Genomic DNA, 18,736 nt, shown 5'->3' with positions numbered 1-18,736 from the left:
GGGAACATGTTGGCATGCTGAGGGGTTGTGGTGGGTAAGGTCACTGTATACATGTATGAAATTGTCAAAGAATAAATAAAAGATTTTTTTTTAATTTTTAAAAACTTCCAGAGATGAGTGGTCATAAAAACAGACTCCTGACTATATTAATCTCATTATACATTCTGCATATCAAGACTGAGTTCATTTAGAAAGGATAGTTTGTGACCAGCCTTCTATCTCTACCCTTCTGCCATGAGATGTTTCAGATAGTCGAAGACTTTTTTACCAGGTGTTGGCTCCTGAATCTTGGATGGCTCAGCTTCTAGAACTGTAATCCAATAAATTTCTGTTTACTACATGTAGCTAGAGTTTTCCTGCCTGGCCCACAGTCAGGACAAATCTTTGTCACCCGCCAGTCCCACAGCCGCTCAGACCCAACCAAGTAAACACAGAGACTTATATTGCTTACAAACTGTATGGCCGTGGCAGTTCTTGCTAACTGTTCTTACAGCTTAAATTAATCCATTTCCATTAATCTATACCTTGCCACATGGCTCGTGGCTTACCGGCATCTTCACATGCTGCTTGTCCTGGCGGCGGCTGGCAGTGACTCCTTCCGCCTTCCTGTTCTTTCTTTTCTCCTCTCTGTTAGTCCCGCCTATACTTCCTGCCTAGCCACTGGCCAATCAATGTTTTATTTATTGACCAATCAGAGCAACTTGACATACAGACCATCCCACAGCAATTACAAACCACCCAACCCGTGGCACTCTGATACAGTCATATAAGAGAGTAATAAAATGTATTCTGAAAATCAGTATCTATACCACTGATAAGCTGTATAATATTATTTAAAGTTGGAGTTAGATTTGTCATAAACATATTTTACAAACTCTAGGACAAGCACTGTGATGGTCTGAATGAGAAATGCCCCCACAGTCTCAGGCATGTCAACACTTGGTTCAGCTGCTGGCACTGCTTGGGAAGGCTGAGGTGGTGCAGCCTTGCTGGAGGAAGCATGTCACTGGAGGAGGGTTTGGAGAGTACAAAGACGTGCCTGCCTCCAGTTGTTCTCTCTGCTTCGTGATTACAGTTCAAGTGTAAGCTTGCAGCTTCCTGTTCCTGACACCTGCTTCCGTGCTGTCCCAGTCGTTGTGGGCACTAACCCTCTAGAACTGTAAGTCAAAATATACTCTTCTATCAACACAAGCGCTATAAATATGCAAAAGGAATGTAATTAATACATAAAAGAAAGGAAAGCCACATTGGAAGCTAATTTCAAATCAGAGACAGAAGAAAAGATGCAAGAAACACGTGTATGAATAGAAACCAGTTGCAAATATGGCAGATATAAACCTAATTGTATCAATAATCACTTTATATGTGAAAAGTTTAAATAAACCAATTAAAAGAGAATGCTGGAATGGCTGAGAAAAAAAACAACTGCTCAAATACACCATCTACGAAAAACCCACATAAATATCAAGAACATGGGTGAATATAAAGAAACAGATGAAGGTGCAACATGTTTTAAACAGAAGGTGAAATAGCCATATCCATATCAGGTTTACTAAGTAGAGGGAAATCATCAGGGGTAGAGGGGCATTAATGAAAATGTGTCGATTATTCAAGAAGACAAAACAATCCTTAATGTGACTGCACCAAACAAAAAAAAGTGTCAAAATACTTGAGGGAAAAATGTCAGCATTGCAAAAGCATTATTAAAATTGGAGAAATCAACCTCCCTCTTTCTGAGGTTGACAGATTCAGCAGGCAGAACTTCAGAACAGCACTGAACTGATAAGCACCATCCATCAACTGGATCTCACTGACACCTACAGAACACCTCACCACCACCAAGTGTATTCTCCCTATGCTCACACAAGAACATTCACTAAGACAGAAAAATACACTTTAATAACAAAAGAACAGAAACTTATACACAGCATGCTCACAGACCCCAGTGGAATTAATAATAATCATTCATAGAAGATAGCTGGAAAATCTTAAATATTTGGCATAAACAACACAGTTCCAAATAATACACAAATCAAAGAAGCCTCAGAATAAACACAGAAATATTTTGAAATAGATAAAAATAAAAAAAAAACCTTACAAGTGTTAAATACACATTAGAAAATCAGAAACATTTTAAAATGAATCACCTAAGCTTCCACCCTAAGAAGCTAGGAGAGAAAAGAAATGTAAGCATGAATATGACAAAAAATAAAAAATAAAACGAAAATTACAGTAAAAATCAAACCAAAAATGAGAACTAGGGAAAAGAATGAAGTCAGCCTAGCTACCTTAAAAAAAATAAAAAAGACAAACCTCTAGAAGCTTGGGTTTTTTTTGTGTTTTTGTTTCCTTTTTTTGCGGGGGAGGGGGAGATTAGATTTGCGTACGTGCATGCTTGGGGGTTTTTTGTGTTTTTGTTTCGTTTTTTTGTGGGGGAGGGGGAGATTAGATTTGCGTGCGTGCGTGCGTGCGTGCGTGCGTGCGTGCGTGCGTGCGTGCGAGATCCTCTGCAACTGGAGTTCCAAGTAGTTGTGCGTCATCAAACATGAGTGCTAGAAATGGAACACGGGTCCTCTTAGAGTAGCAAGTGCTCTCCTTGACCACTGAGCCATCTTTCCAGCTCCAGAGTTTCTATTATTTCAATTAACATATAGTATTTGTACTCACTTATGTGACCACAACTTTATAAATCAAGTCTACATATGAATACAATGTATAATGATCAAACCAGAGTATTCAGCCCTTCTATTCCCTCAAACACTATCATGCCTATGATCTTGGGAAGCCAACTCTTTCTTTCCAGTCATTTTGAAATGTACAGTTAATTGCTTTGGATTAGTTCCTCATTTTTGTAACATATGAGAACTACAGCAACTGATCTGGGTACTGCTTATCCTACCCTCTGACTGTTTTCTCTTCCTAGCCTCTATTAACTGTTATACTACCATCTACTACTGTTTGATTAATGGCTTTAGCTTCTACAATATTTGTCTCTCTGCACCTAACTGATTTTACTTAGCATAATGCCCTCCAGCTTCAGTCATGTTGCTGTAATGGCAGGATTTCATCCTTTTTATAGTTTACAGTGTCTCTCCACCCTAACCCCACACATTTTTTAAAAAAAATCTGTGTGTACAGGTGTCTATCTGTGTGTGAATGACATTTGTGTGTGTGTGTGCCTTGGAGGTCAGAAGAGGGCATTAGAACCCTTGAGACTCAAGTTATAGATGACTGTGAGCCATGTGGGTGCTGGGATTAAAACTCCGGTTCTCTGCAAGAGCATCAAGTGTTCTTAACCAATGAGCCATCTCAGCCCCCATATACCTCTTTTTAAAATCCATTCTCGCCGGGCGGTGGTAGCGCACGCCTTTAATCCCAGCACTCGGGAGGCAGAGGCAGATGGATCTCTGTGAGTTCGAGGCCAGTCTGGTCTCCAAAGCAAGTTCCAGGAAAGGCACAAAGCTACACAGAGAAACCCTGTCTCGAAAATAAATAAATAAATAAATAAATAAATAAATAAATAAATAAATAAATAAATAAATAAAATAAAAAATCTATTCATCTGCTGATGACATCTTGGCTGACTATAATTCTGGTTCCTGTGAATAGTGCTGCAATAAACAGGTATGTGGGTATCTCTTTGATGTAATGACTTTTATACACCCAGGGGTGAGGCTGCTGGACTGCAAAGTTTTTTGAGAGACCTCCCTCTGTATTGTTTTCCATAACAGCTATACACTAATTATATTACTATCCACAATATACAATTCTTCTGTCTCTAAATCCCAGCCAAGTTCTTACACAAAAAACAAAAATCTATAAAAGCAACAATCAGGCCATAGAAAAATTAAAATTTTGCTCTGAGAAAGATTCTGCTGAAAGGATAAAATGACAAGATACAGTCTGAGAGAACCTATTTATATATTTTTAAAAGGACTTACATATAGGGCATCCAAGTATTCATAACTATTAGGTTTAAAAAAAAGCAAACAATTCAATCAGAAAACAGGCAAGACATGAATAACATTTCATTGGGTACATACAGGGGGCAGATAAACACATGAATAAAAACATGTACATCACCATTAGCCATTACAAACATCCACAATCAGTTATTATACATGTCTATCAGAACAGCTAAAATTATAACCAATGACAGCAGCAAAGACTATTATGAATTCAGAGAAACTGTGGACGCTGACATGGCTCAATGCGTGACGACCTGAATTCAATCCCCAAGACCCACATGGTTGGAGAGAACTGACTCTCAGTTGTTGCCACATACATGTGTATAGACAGATAGACAGACACACACACACACACAAATGATAATAATAACAATAAATATAAACAAATAAACAAATGCAACAAGAATAAAAAGAACTCAGAGAAACTGGAATATTTTATGGTACAGTCATTCTAGGTGTCTATTAGTTTCTTACAAAAGTATTTTTTACATGATTCAATAACTAGACTCTTAAACACCGATTCAAAGGAAATAAAAACTGTTGTCCAAATAAAACCAACATTCAAGTGTTTAAAGCAGCTTCACTTCTACTAATCCAAACCGGAAACAATCCAGACATCCTTCAATGGATGAAGACCAAACTACAGTACATTTAAATGAACAGATACACATGTAATTGCTTGTATTTGCATTAACCAAAAACTAATAAAAGTGGCTACTCAAATTAGAAGGAATAAAAAGTGCTGAAGGGACAGAAATGAAGATGTAGTTTAAAATTTGAAACCCAAGGAGCTGGACAGATGGCTCCTAGAATAAAAGTACATATTGTTCTTGGAGAGGACCCAGATCGGGTTCCCAAGCCCCCATGTGGTGTCTCAAAACCATCCATAACTTCAGTTCCAAGGGATCCAACTCCCTCATCCCACCTCCACAAGTAAGCACATGGCACACAGACATACATGCAGGCAAAACGCTCATATATGTAAAAATAAAATAGATCTAAAATTGTTACTTAATTGGAAACCATGGAAATATTTTTACATACTATAAACAAAGCAAAAAGGAACAAAATAATCCCTAAAAACTGAAAATAAACTAAAACAACTGTCTCCAAATGAAAAAAAAGACCTCAAATAGAAGAAAATTAATATAACTGGGTATCAAGTTAGTGATATAATCATAAGAAATTATTTTTAAAAGCATTTATTTAACTGACAATAGAAACAATGTTTTTTAATCACCTTCAGTTGAATACTCTGGGGGAGGGCTTGCAAAGAAATGTTGAACTTCACCTAACAATACTGATACCCTTCTCTGGAAATTATATTTGAAGACACACTGTGTGCACCCAATAGTGAAATGATAAAGTAGTAATTCTACTAATGCTATTAGGAAAAATTACCAACATTAAAAAGTAAAAGATGGAGGCCAGAGAGCTAAGAGTGCTTTTGATTCTTTCAGAGGACCCAGGTTCAGTTCCCACACCCCACAGGGGCTCACAACCAGTTCTTAACACCAGTTCCAAGGGATCAACGCCTCTTCTAACCTCTGTACCAGCATGCACTTGGCACATAAAACCATACAGGCACACATACATACACAAAAAAGTATTAAATTATTTTTAAAAAAATTTTAAGTAACAAATGTAAAATGAAAGAAATCAGAATCTGGCAAATCAAATCTAAAATTAGTCTAAACTGCACATTATTTTCTCTTTAAAAATTACTTCCTGTCTATATATCCTAGAGAGGTTTAAGAAAAGACAATCTGCTAGCAACAAATTTTTCTAGTTTCCAGTAATACATTCTAAATATCATTCTCTTACTAATGTATCTAAAGGAAACACTTCCTATGTCAAAAAAAATTCAAAATAATAATGAGGTCAAGTCAAGGAACATAGGAATAAGACTTGAAGAGGTTCCTATTGTTCAAAAACATTAACAAAATGGCATCAAACGTAATAATTACTAAAGCTGTTTAAAATATATTAGAGGGGCTGGAGAGATGCTCAGTAGTTAAGAGCACTGGATGCTCTTCCAGAGGACCTGGGTTTGGTTCCCCATACCCACATGGCAGCTCATAACTGTCTGTAATTCCAGTACCAGGAGATCCGGCCTCCCCAAGCATCAGGTATGCACTTGGAGCATAGACATACATGCAGGCTAAATATCCTTATACATAAAAATAAATAAAATACAGTAGATATATAAACAGCCTAGTGACCAAAGGTTTTCTTTAAAAACAAAATCAACTACATACCCAGCGAAATACCCAACTTAATTCATTATTCTGCAATTAGTCATTAAAAAGAAAGAATTAAGCACTTATCTCACTTTCCAGTTGACTGTATTTCAGTAACTAAAAACTCTTACCATTGAGGGTAATTTCTATGCATAAAAGCCAACTAGCATCTGTAGTGAGGGCCTGCATTTGATGACCAGTACAAAGGAAGGGGAGGAGGGAAATTGCAACTAACAAATGTGAAAATAATGTAAGAATTATATATATCCAATTTTCATGCCTTGTTAAACATTTTTATTCTGACAATGATTATCACTGAATATTAATACTATTAATGAAAGGCCAATGGGAAATCTTATTGGAAATTACCATTAGACTATGCAGCCTGAAATACTAACAATACAAAGTACATTACATTACCTAGAGAGTAGCCTTTAAAAAAAATGATTCAGAATATAATTCTCAGTATTGTTTAAAACTAGAGAAAGTAGTTAAATGCTACTATGAAAAGCAACTAGATATACAAGAATATGGAAGCCTATTCAGGCAAATGACACAGTTTCCTCAAAAATATCAGTTGGTAAATCTTGGGATAGCTCAAGGTGGTAGAGTACTTGCCTAGCTATCATGTACAAAGCCCTGAGTTTAATTCTTAACACCAATAAACTAGATACAGTAGCAAATACCTGTGTTCCTAGCAATTCAAAGTGAGAGCAAAAAGATCAGAAGTTCCATGTCATCTTTGGTACATAATGAAGTTCGAGGACAGCCTTGGATACATGAAAACTCTGTCTTAAAAATAAAACATAAATTTTAAAAAATCAGTAGATTGAAGAAAAATAGCAGGAGGAAGGGAAAACTCTTCTTGATAAAAGAATTTTAAAGGGACATAACAATACAAGTGTTTAGATTCTGATTCAAACAATGAAAAGAGAAAGCTGGACATGGCAGCAACATCCGCTGTTATTAAAGCATCACTGCTCAATCTATTAAGTCACATCAATGAAATTATAAGGAGAAAACATCTCTAGAACAGCAATTTGGAGAAGGCTGCAAATGATTTCTACGTCTTGGTATTCACACTTTCATATAATCTGTCCCTAGTGTAGGATGCCCTAGTGACTTATTTCCAACCAACAGAACAAAGCAATGGTGATGTGGTGTCATTTCTAAACCTCGGATACATAAACGTGACTTGGACCTTACTAACAGGCTCTCCCTCGCTGGTTCTGGTGAAGGAGAACATGTCCGAAGCCTATTTGGTAGTCTCTGACCAACAGCACACAAGAAACTCAACTACAGAAACCTAGAGTAAATTTTTCCCTACTCAAGCTTCAGAAAAACTGTAGCCATGGCCAGCACCTTGACTGGAGCCTTCTAAGAGAGTTGGAGCAGAAGATCCTTCTAAACCATGCCTAAACTTGATATTTAACTATTATGTAATAAATGCATTGTTTTAAGCTGTAGTTTGTGGCAGACTGTTACTGAGGCAAAAGATAATTAATGCAGTGCGCCCTTCTTCATGTGTAGTGAAGTACTTAGGAATGAAACAACTTAATTTAAGAAATACCAGAAGAGAAATAGGTAAGTGCAAATAGAGACTGAGCATTTTGGAACGTTATGACCTTGCAAATAGGAGATCACTATAGTGCCTATTTACCATCACACAAAGGAAAACTTGGTTCGGCTTATTATCACCATGGAGTTGAGCATGTTTGAGCCTGTAATAATTATCTCTAAGGATTCAAAGCACCCTGGAGACATAAATGAACATACATTCTCCACACGAGCAAACAGAGCAACCACTGGGAAAAACATGCCACTGAGAGAAAATAAACATTCCGATGCAGAGGACAGAGGAAGAAACTCTCACTGGTCAAAAGCCAAACTGAAAAATCACTTCATATGGTTTGGCGTCTCAACAACAATAACAATGCAAACAAATAAATACCAAGAAAACCCAATAAATATTCATATAAAAAGTTTTCATTTAGTAGATATCCCAAAAAGCTTAAATTACAGGGCTAAAGACATGGCTCATGAGTTAAGAGGACCTGAACTTGGTTCCCAGCACCTATGCCAGGCAGCCCACAACTGCCTATAAAGCAGCTCCAGAAGGATCCGATGCCTCTGGATTCTGAGAGCACTTGCATACAGATGCACACACCCACACACAGATACACATACAAGGAAGGGCACTTGCATACAGATGCACACACCCACACACAGATACGCACACACAAGGGCACTTGCATACAGATGCACACACCCACACACAGATACGCACACACAAGGGCACTTGCATACAGATGCACACACCCACACACAGATATGCACACACAAGGGCACTTGCATACAGATGCACACACCCACACACAGATACACACACACAAGGGTACTTGTATACATGTGCACACACCCACACACAGATACACATACAAGGGTATTTGCATACACATGCACACACATACAAGGGCATGTGCATACACCCACACAAAATTAAAATAAATCTTTTTTTTAAAGATCTATTCATTTACTATGTATACAAGTGTTCTGCCTGCATGCCAGAATAAGGCACCATATCTCACTATAGATGGCTGTGAGCCACCATGTAGTTGCTGAGAATTGAACTCAGGACCTCTGGAACAGCAGCTGGTGCTTTTAACCTCTGAGTCATCTCTCCTCAATTATCAGTCTTTATAGACAGTAAATTAATTGGCTCTTCAGAATATATTTCAACACTAAGAACTACCCCTACTTCAACCTGAAGCAAAAATGATTAAATAAGGACATGACCTAAGAAAGGCTTACTGTTTTTAGTATATACATTCTCCCATATTAGACAAAATAACAGTATATACACAAAGGTTTATAAAGCCACCCTAAAAGGTTCATTTATATGTAAATAACTTCACTAAAGAAATCACAATCAAATTCTGACTTTATCAAATCCTCAAACTATATTTTCTGGGCAATAATTCAATTTATTGAGTTACTGGGGTGCAGGTGCCTATCTTTCAAAAATTACTCTAAAACTTTTTAAAGAAGATGTGATGTAGAGAGCAATGAACTATAATGGGAAAGCAGAAGTAAGGTGCACTGGAAGAAAGGTAGCAACTGGAGGTAGGAGAGAGTCCAGGAAAGGGTAGTGAGGAGTAATAAATGTAATCAAAGTGTAATGACACACATGTATACGGGAGCCAAAATGAAACAGTGCATGCTAACCTAAAAAACAGTAACTTTTTCTATCAACTCTATGCCACCTTTGCAAAAGATCATAAACTCCTAAACCCCTCACAATGTACAAGGATAGAAAAAATCCTTGAGAAACCGACTGACTGATCTAGAATTACCAATACCAGGAAGCCCTCCTCGTTCAGTGTCCTGTCCACACTGCACTTCTCACTTCATGTCTCTTTATTCTAGCATGAGCTGCCCTCCCTCTGCAGAGCACAGTAACTTAAACTGTACTAATGAGAGGCCAACCCTAGTTAAACTAATCCCGTGCTACACCCACTGAAAACACATTCCCAGGACAGTCTCTGTGACCAAGAGCACAGTCTCTCATTGAAATCTCACTAGTTAGAGAAGACTAAACTCTTATCACAGGGACAAGACTGAACTCTGTCCACATACCTAGGCACACTTTTCAAACACCACTTATCCTTTATTTTAGTCCTGTAAAGATTTACAAACCACTGTCTGTTCTGCAGGCCCAGCAGACTTTGCCACAGGCCACAGTATGTTCTCCAAACCCACTGAGTTCCACTACAAATCATTACTATTTTCCTAAAATGATTAACATTCCCCATTTCTTCCTTCTTTATAGCAAAAGAAGTACATCTATCATGCTGGGGTAGTAAGTAACCACAATGGTTTTCCCCAAGAGTTGACTTTTCCCTTTTGTATATTAATAAAATAGTTGGCCTTTTCTCCTATTAGTTTATTGCAACAAACCTTCAAAAGACAGGAGTAATTTCCTGAGGCATCTAAAATGTTCATGCTTTCCTCATCAACCATGAAGAGGGTCATATGGCACATCACGTTATAGATAGAGTACATGAATTCAGAGTGCTTTACTTACCTTCAAATTATATAGAAGTGAGCGATTCAGTGAGATGACTTGAAGTCAAGTTTATTATAGGTGAATAACCAACATCCTTGCTCAACTTTCAGACAACTGAGTCGTCAATCTCTCCACAGTAAATAATAGTTTAAGGGCTAGAGAGATGAGTCTGTGGCTAAAAAGTGCTTGCTGCTCTTCCAGAGTACCCGAGTTTGGTTTCCTGCACCCATGTCTGGTGACATACAACTGCCCTGTAACTCCAGCTCCAGAAGATCTGAGGTCCTCTTCTGTGTTCTCATAGTGCCAGTACCAGTACACGTGTCACACATTCACACACAGAGACACAAACAAAAATAAATCTTTAAAATTAAGAATAGTTCAAGGCATATGTGCTAGGATGGTCCTAACAAGCCAGAGATTTTGAGACAGACAAATCTGAGGACAGTGATCTAAAGCATCTCCCCATAAAAAATATTTTTGTCTGCCCCTTCTCAGTAAGGCAGCACCTGGCACCTCCTCCCCAGGGGGTAATTTATGGTCAGGCACATTGTGGTAGAAAGAAACAAAAAAGGCCAGCTTAGACTGGCACTGGAGCAAGTGCAGCCATCTTGTCCTTGTGATGACCTGTCAGGAATTCTTGTTTACCATCCCACATATATTATCAAGATTAAAATTATGAGCCATACAGCACATGCAGATCACCCAAACTTATACAGCAGCCCATTCATCAGTCAAGGTAAGAACTCCCCCAGCCTCCCCCTACCCCCACCAGGGGTTGCCACCTCCCTCCACCTAAATTCATAAAAAGGACTCCCAAAAAAGAAATCCTGGCGTGTGGTGGTTTGAAATGGCCCCCAAAGGGAATGGCACTATTAGCAGGTGTGTGGTCTTGTTGGAGTGGGTATGGCCTTGTTAGAGGAAGTGTGTCACTGTGAGGGAAGGCTTTGAGGATTCCTAGGCTCAGGATACCACCCAATGTCTCAGTTGACTTCCTGTTGCCTGCAAGACGTAGCACTCTCACCTCCAGAACCATGTCTACCTATACTCTGCCATGTCCCACTGTGATGATAATGGACTGAACCTCTGACACTATAAGAAAGCCACTGCAATTAAATGTTTTCTTTATAATAGTTGTTGTGGTCATGGTGTCTCTTCACAACAATAGAAACCATAACTAAGACAGAAGTTGGTACCAGGGACTAGGGTATTGCTGTGATAGGCTTGACCATGTGTTTGTCTGGAGGAATTTGGACTTTGGTACTTTGGGTTATAAAAGTGATGGAATGATTTAAGCACTGCTTAATGGGCCATACTAGAAGAAGCATGGAAGACAGAGCTGCTATGAGTGATTTGAACTGCCAGGGGCTCACTCGAGGTTTCAGAGAAGAAGAATTTTAGTATGCTGCCTAGAGATCATTCTTGTGATATTTTGGTGAAGAAAAGTGGCTGCTTTGCCCTTTGTCCAAAGAGTCTGCCTGAGGCTAAAGGGAGTTTTGGGTTAATTCCATTGGCAGAAGAAATCTCAATATAGCCTAGTATAGACTCTGTCATGTAGATATTAATGGTAACTCTAATAAAAATTTATAATGAAAAGGAGCAAGCTGAACAGGGTAAATTACAAAATATAAATTTTGAGAAGTACTAGGAAGTGGAATGCAGTTAAATCCTGTGTTCAAGGAAATAAATGGATTAAGAAATGGAATAAAGGAAATGGTAACCTCAGGGCAAGATCCCACCCAGCTAATTTTCCAATTTGTGGAAAGAAACTAAGGAAAAGCTTAGAGTCGGTGTGGTGGGGCACAGCTTTAATCCCAGCACTCCAGGAGGCAGAGGCTGTCAGATCTCTCAGTTTGAGGCTAGCCTGGTCTACAGAGTGAGTTTCAAGACAGCCAAGCTTAGGCAGAAAGCTGGAGAAGATGTAATTGAACAAGGGAGCTATGTTCCAACCCTAGCAAGCAGCAGAACTTAGCAGCTTTGGCAAATGGTTCTGGCTTTAGAGTTAAGGATAGAAGAAAGGGATTATGGAATAAAGCTGCTGAGGCCAGGCATGTGTCAGGGTGTCCCTGAATGGAGGCCTAGTAGAAAGGCCACTGTTTGAAGCTGTTAAGTTGAAGCCTGGATTGCCATGGAGACCCCAAGATGTTAGAGAGGCCAGAGTCATGAAATACCTGCCAAGAAGAGCTGCTAACAGGGAGTGGGACCAGCCCAAGAGAAAGAAATGTGTTACAGTCAAACCTGAACTGAGTTGGAGATTTGTTTTGACATCAGACACAGAGATGTAAACTTTGCAGTTTGCCCAGCTAGTTTTTGGTCTTCCTTTGGTCCAGTATTTCCTCACTATGCTCTCTTCCTTATGTTTTGAAATGGTAATATATATATATCCTGTGCCATTATAGGCTGGAAGTATACGATTTGCTTTTTGATTTTGATTTTACAAGGGATAGCAGTTAAGAGACTGCATAAGTCTCAGAAGAGACTTTCAACTTTGAAACAAGTTTGGGACTGTTATTGACTATGGGGGCTTTTGAAGTTGGACTGAATGCTTTTTTTTGGGGGGGGGGCATTATGATATGGCTATAAGCCTTTGGGGGCCAGGGAGTAGAATGAGCTGGTTTGAAAGAAAATGGCCCCTAAAGGGAGTGGCACTATTAGAAGTGGTGGCTTTGCTGGAGTGGGTATGGCCTTGTTGGAGGAAGTGTATCACTGTAGAGGCAGGATTTGAGGATTCCTATGCTCAGGATACCACCCAATGTCTCAGTTGACTTCCTGTTGCCTGCAAGATTTAGCACTCTCAGCTCCATCACCACACCTGCCTGCACACCACCATGCTCCCTGTCATGATGATAAGGGACTGAACCTCTGAAACTATAAGCAAGCCACTGCAATTAAATGTTTTCTTCATAATAGTTGCTATGGTCATGGTGGCTCTTCACAGCAATAAAAATTCTAAACTAAGACATGGCACTTGAGTCACATGCTTGCTTAATTAAGCCTGCTTCCATTCTGTGGTGTGCACTCTATGCTTACTTTTAATAAATTTATACTTTCATCTCTCCCTTTTTGTGTCCTGTTCAATTCTCTGTCCAAGATGCAAAGACCCCAAAATCCCCTGGTAACAATTTTATTTTCCACAGACTACCATATTATAGTTCAGTATTCATTTTTGTAATTTTATTATACTTGTGTCACTCCCTGTATTATATAAGAAAGTATGGAAAATAAAAATATGAAAGCCTACCAATATCAATCCAACTAAAACTCTGAACTTAGCCTTTACTCCCTTCAACTAAGCCATTCTATTGAACAATGGTAGCTACAGCATAATCAGGTGTACTCACCTCTTACCTTCAAACAGGCTCAAGTATTACCCAGAAATCAATGAAGTACCCTATACTTTGTGGTAAAGATAGCCAGAAACCTGAAAACGCAACTCAAATGCTGTAATATAGCAATAAAATATTTTTAAATGTTTTTAATCCATCACCCAAAGTATCACAGCCTGTTGAAAATCAAGACTTCAGCAAATGCTAAAGACCTAGATGTATGAATTTTCAACTATCCAAAATTCTAAGCTCTGGGAGAAATTAGAAGTTATTTTCAGCTCTTTAAAAATCTATCCCTCAGTTTATATGCAGAGAGTTCAAAAACATGCTTAATCCTTTCCAAAAAATAGCTTATTCATATTCATATATGAACAATATAATTTTTGTTTGTGTGTGTTTGTTTGTTTTGAGACAGGGTTTCTCTATGTCGCCCTGACTGTTCACTATATAGACCTGAAAGTAACTATATAGACCAAGCTGGCCTCAAACTCACAGAGATTTACCTCTGCTTCATGAGTGCTGGGATTAAAGGTGGGTGCCATCATGCCCAGCCTTAAATAATATAATTCTTAAAGTCAATTTTCAACCAATTTTCTAAGCACAAATTGTGTGTATGTATATATGTGTACATGGAAAGTATGCACAATAATAGATAGAGGCAAATATATTCAAGGATGAAAGTATGGAGTAAATATAAACATATATATTCTCAACAACAACAAAAAAAGAAAGATATAATACTATCCTGCCATAAAAATTAGTGCAACTGAGTTAACAGCAAGATAATCTCATATGGTCATTTTCAATATAGGGCTTTCCTTTATTAAGCTATTTTAATAGCTTTAGATAAACTATTATAAAATAGCTATCTAATAGCTTTCTAGGCACTTCTTCAATAGGAAAGGAGGGGGGAGAACTGATAAAAAAAAATCTGACAGTTCCTCAAATAGTTAACCCCAGAAATCCTACTCCTAGGTACACATGCAAAAGAAACAAAAACATTAAAGTTCACACAAAAGATTCTTCACATAAACAATGTTCATGGAAGCATTCTTCCTAAGTCCAAATAGTATATATAGTCCAAATGCCCATCAAGTAATGAATACACAACATGTAATGCATCTTTATACATTCATTTAATTTTATTTTATGTGCTTTGGTGTGAAGGTGCCAGATCCCCTGGAACTGGAGTTATAGACAGTTGTGAGCTGTCACGTGGGTACTGGGAATTGAACCCAGATCCTCTGAAAGAACAGCCAGTGCTCTTAACCACTGAGCCATCTCTCCAGCCCATCTTTACACATTCATATTACAGTCGGAAAGTGGATATGGCACTGACACATGATACAGTATGTATGAACTTTAAAAACAGTACCCCAAGTAGAAGCCCATCACACTGGAATGTACTTCATCATCCCATCCACATGGAAGACCTGCAACAGACAAATCTACAGAGTCAGAGAGTACTTCAGTAACTGCTTACTGACAGAAGGGCAGCTACGGGTTCTTCACAGACTCCAAAGAAGTTGTAAAATGACTCCAATGATAGTCACATTTATCTCGGAATACATTAAAACTTACTGATTTGATTACTTTAAGTAGCTAAAATGTACTGTACATAAATTATATGTTAATAACAATATTATATAAAAAAGCTAAAAATACTTATAATCAAGGAACCAGAAGAAACCATATCCTAAAATTAATCAAAATGTTGGTAGTATCCTCTAAACTATTATTAGGCAAATCAAATTCTGCATTAAACTGAACTAGAAATTCAAGGTCTTATTAGAAATACTGCCTATAAAAATTTTAAATAATTTCGTTATAAAAGTCTCAAAGATACAGATAAGAAACACACTATTCCAACTCCTTCCAAACATATCCTTGCTCATTTTATTTAAGATACTCTCCGACTTTGCTAAAAAACAATTTAAAACAAATTATTTTCTATTTTGAACATGTCAACATGATACTCAACCCCCAAACCAAAATAAAACTTAGAAAGAGATTAAAATGGCTAGTTAATTCGCTCATCTATTCATTAATAAACATTATGCTCAGATATAATGATGGGGGAGCATTACTTACTCCCTATGAAGCTCATGGTCCAGTTAAAGGGAACAGCTATTAAAAGTAACCATACAAGCCAGGCAGTGGTGGCGCATGCCTTTAATCCCAGCATTCGGGAGGCAGAGCCAGGAGGATCTCTGTGAGTTCGAGGTCAGCCTGGGCTATACAGTGAGTTCCAGGAAAGGTGCAAAGATACTCAGAGAAACCCTGTCTCGAAAAAAAAAAAAAAAAAAAGTAACCATACAAATAGGTAAATGGATGAAAACTGTAATACATGATCTATCTGACAGGTACATACTGTTATCAAGTATTCAACCACAGAGGTGGGAGATTGGTGACAGAGTTATGGAGGAAGAGTAGGGCAGACAGGATGTCCTAGTAAAACAGTATTTTAAGTGACATTTGAAGAATACGAGTTAAGTCTTATGATTCTTCTAATGGAAACCACCTAAATCAAAATGGGAAGGGAGGAAGTGGACAATGAAAGGAAAAGGAAGGGTATCACACCTAACGGTGCTAGAAGGAACTGTGCAGTTTTCTTTATGAAGTCCATTTCTTTTACAACAAACACAAGGTGTGTTAATATTAAGTACCCATCTTTGTTACTTTTCTATTGCTGTGGAGAGACACCATAACCAAGGCAACTTATAAAAGTATTTAACTGGGGGCTTGCTTACAGTTTCAGAGGGTGAGTCGATGACCATCAATGGTAGGGAGCATGGCAGTAGGCAGGCAAGCATGGTGCTGGAGCAGTAGCTCAGAGTTTACATCTTATCTACAAGTTGGAGGCAGAGAAAGAGAAACTGGGCCTGCCATGGAAGCCCACCCCCAGTGACATACCTCCTCCAACAAAGTCACACCTCCTAATCCTTCCTAAACAGTTCACCAACTGGGAACCAAACATTCAACTATAAAAGCCTATAAGGGCCATTCTCAATCAGATCACCACAGTTACAATCTTAATAAGATATAGTAGCCATAGTAAAGGAATGTAAGGATGTTCTTAAAGTATTACATACTAACAGTCATAAGCCAAAAGACTGACACTAAACCCAAGTATTGCTCCTCTAAACATGCTTTAACATATTCCCACAAATGTTTTAGTTAAAAACTAATATAAAATCATATATTTATAAAAAAGATTAAATTTTCAATTCTAGACTTCACAAAAAACAAGTCTCAAAGAGATTTATAGATCAATAAAACCAAAAGTAAAACACAACTAAATAACTGTTAGTAAGACGATGCTCAAAACAATGCTAAGATAAACACAGGTCTGCAATCACAGAAAGAGGCATGCAATACAATCTTTTTCTGTTTTGTTTTGTTTGTTTGTTTGTTTGTTTGTTTGTTTGTATCGAGACAGGGTTTCTCTGTAGCTTTGCGCCTGTCCTGGAACTCACTCTCTAGCCCAGGCTGGCCTCGAACTCACAGAGATGCGCCTGTCTCTGTCTCCCGAGTGCTGGGATTAAAGACATGCACCACCACCACTGGCACAATATAATCTTTTTAGTATGCAGGAGGAACGAAAAATCTGAGCTAGCTCTAATTTAATAGTAAATAAAACACTTAAATCTTGGGACAGCAAGATGGCTCAGTGGATAAAGATACTTGCCACCACGGCTGATGACCTGATTTTAATCCCTGGAATCTACACAGCGGATGAAAAGAACCAACTCCTGAAATTTGTCCTCTGACCTCCACACATGTGCTATGTTATGTGTACACAAATACACACACACACACACACACACACACACACACACACACACACACACACATACTCCCTCCCACCCCAAATGAATAAATGAATGAATGAATAAACTTAATTTTGAAAAACCTGTGTGTTGTTAAAAAGAAAGACCTCAAATATGAAAACATAAAACATGCACAGTAAGAGTAAAAGGGGGGCTGGACAAGTAGCTGCCTAGCACACATCAAGTCTTGGGTTCCAATTACTAGCATCACCGAGGAAAACCCAAGTAAAGCTTATACCCAACAAACAACAGCTCAAATCATGCAGATGGAACCACACCAAGTAGATTTTAAGGGCAGGAAGCACAAAGTATTATTAGAGATAAAGGGGCATGTTATATTCAAAAGCCCAATTTGCTAGAGAGATAAAGCCATGAGTTGGTTATTTTGTCTTTCTCCTCCTGCCCCTCCAGCTAAGGACCGAAGCTGTAAGTTTGTATGCATCTAGTAACATGACTTCAAAACATACGGTTCTTGAATAAAAGGAAAAATGCAGATTTATAATCACAGAATTACGCTGAGGTACACCTCTCTGTAATGAAAAGGGAGAAGAAATTTGAAAATCAGTAAAGTTGGGAATATAGCTCAATGAAAGAGTACTTGCCTACCACACACAAGGCCTGGTTCAATCACCTACACTCTAAGAAAAAAAAAAAAGAGGCAAGGCAGCAAGATGGCCAGCATTTAAAGTCGTCTGCAGCGCTAGGCTAGTGACCTGAGATTGATCTCAAGAATCCACATAAAGCTCAGGGAGGGAATGGACTCCACATTTGTCCTGACCTCCATGCAGGTCATGGCACACACATCATGCAAGCACACAAAATAATAAAACTTAGTTTAAAAAAAATCAATAGATTATAGAACATTTGAACAGCATAATTCACATACTTGACTTTTTAAACATACAAAGAAGATAGTCTGCAACAGAATAAAATCTTCAAGTGTATGGTGATACATTTTTAATCCCAGCACTCAGGAGCCAGAGGCAGGTGGATCTTTGAGTTCAAGGCCAGCCTGGTCTACATAATGCACTCCAGGCCAGCCAGCCAAAGATACTTAGTGAGACCTTGTCTCTAAAAAAAAGAAAAAGAAAGATAAGACAGACAGAAAACAAAACAGAAGAAAGTAAACAGAAGATCCCCAATGTTCAACGTTAAGCAATAAAGCCAGGCATGTGACACACACAGGACACTGAGGCAGGAGACTTGCTGGAGACCAGCCCAGTCAATAGATACATAACCCACTAAGGGGAACAAAAAATGAAAAGACAACATTTTAGACAAAGAAGAAATGAAAGTGAAATCTGGATAA

The 18,736-nt window shown here is 38.3% G+C and overlaps 1 protein-coding gene across 7 annotated transcripts in view; it reads right to left on the bottom strand.

The window, feature by feature from the left end:
* Mkln1 (muskelin 1) overlaps positions 1 to 18,736 on the bottom strand; it is a 202,379-nt gene that overhangs the window by 116,709 nt on the left and 66,934 nt on the right. The window contains exon 2 of one of the 7 annotated variants that reach the window (XM_052720223.1): positions 14,973 to 15,030. The exons of the other annotated variants lie outside the window; for them this stretch is intronic. Within the exon in view, the coding sequence (XP_052576183.1) occupies positions 14,973 to 14,989 (17 nt within the window). The 5' untranslated portion in view covers positions 14,990 to 15,030. The remainder of the gene's footprint in view (positions 1 to 14,972; positions 15,031 to 18,736) is intronic. 7 annotated transcript variants of the gene reach the window in all.

This window comes from Peromyscus californicus, unplaced genomic scaffold, assembly GCF_007827085.1.
Source record: "Peromyscus californicus insignis strain IS unplaced genomic scaffold, ASM782708v3 Scaffold_6__1_contigs__length_162567912, whole genome shotgun sequence".
NCBI classification, from domain to species: Eukaryota; Metazoa; Chordata; class Mammalia; order Rodentia; family Cricetidae; genus Peromyscus; species Peromyscus californicus.
The sequence above is the reverse complement of the archived record's forward strand: the minus strand, read 5'-3'. Positions and strand labels throughout refer to the sequence as shown.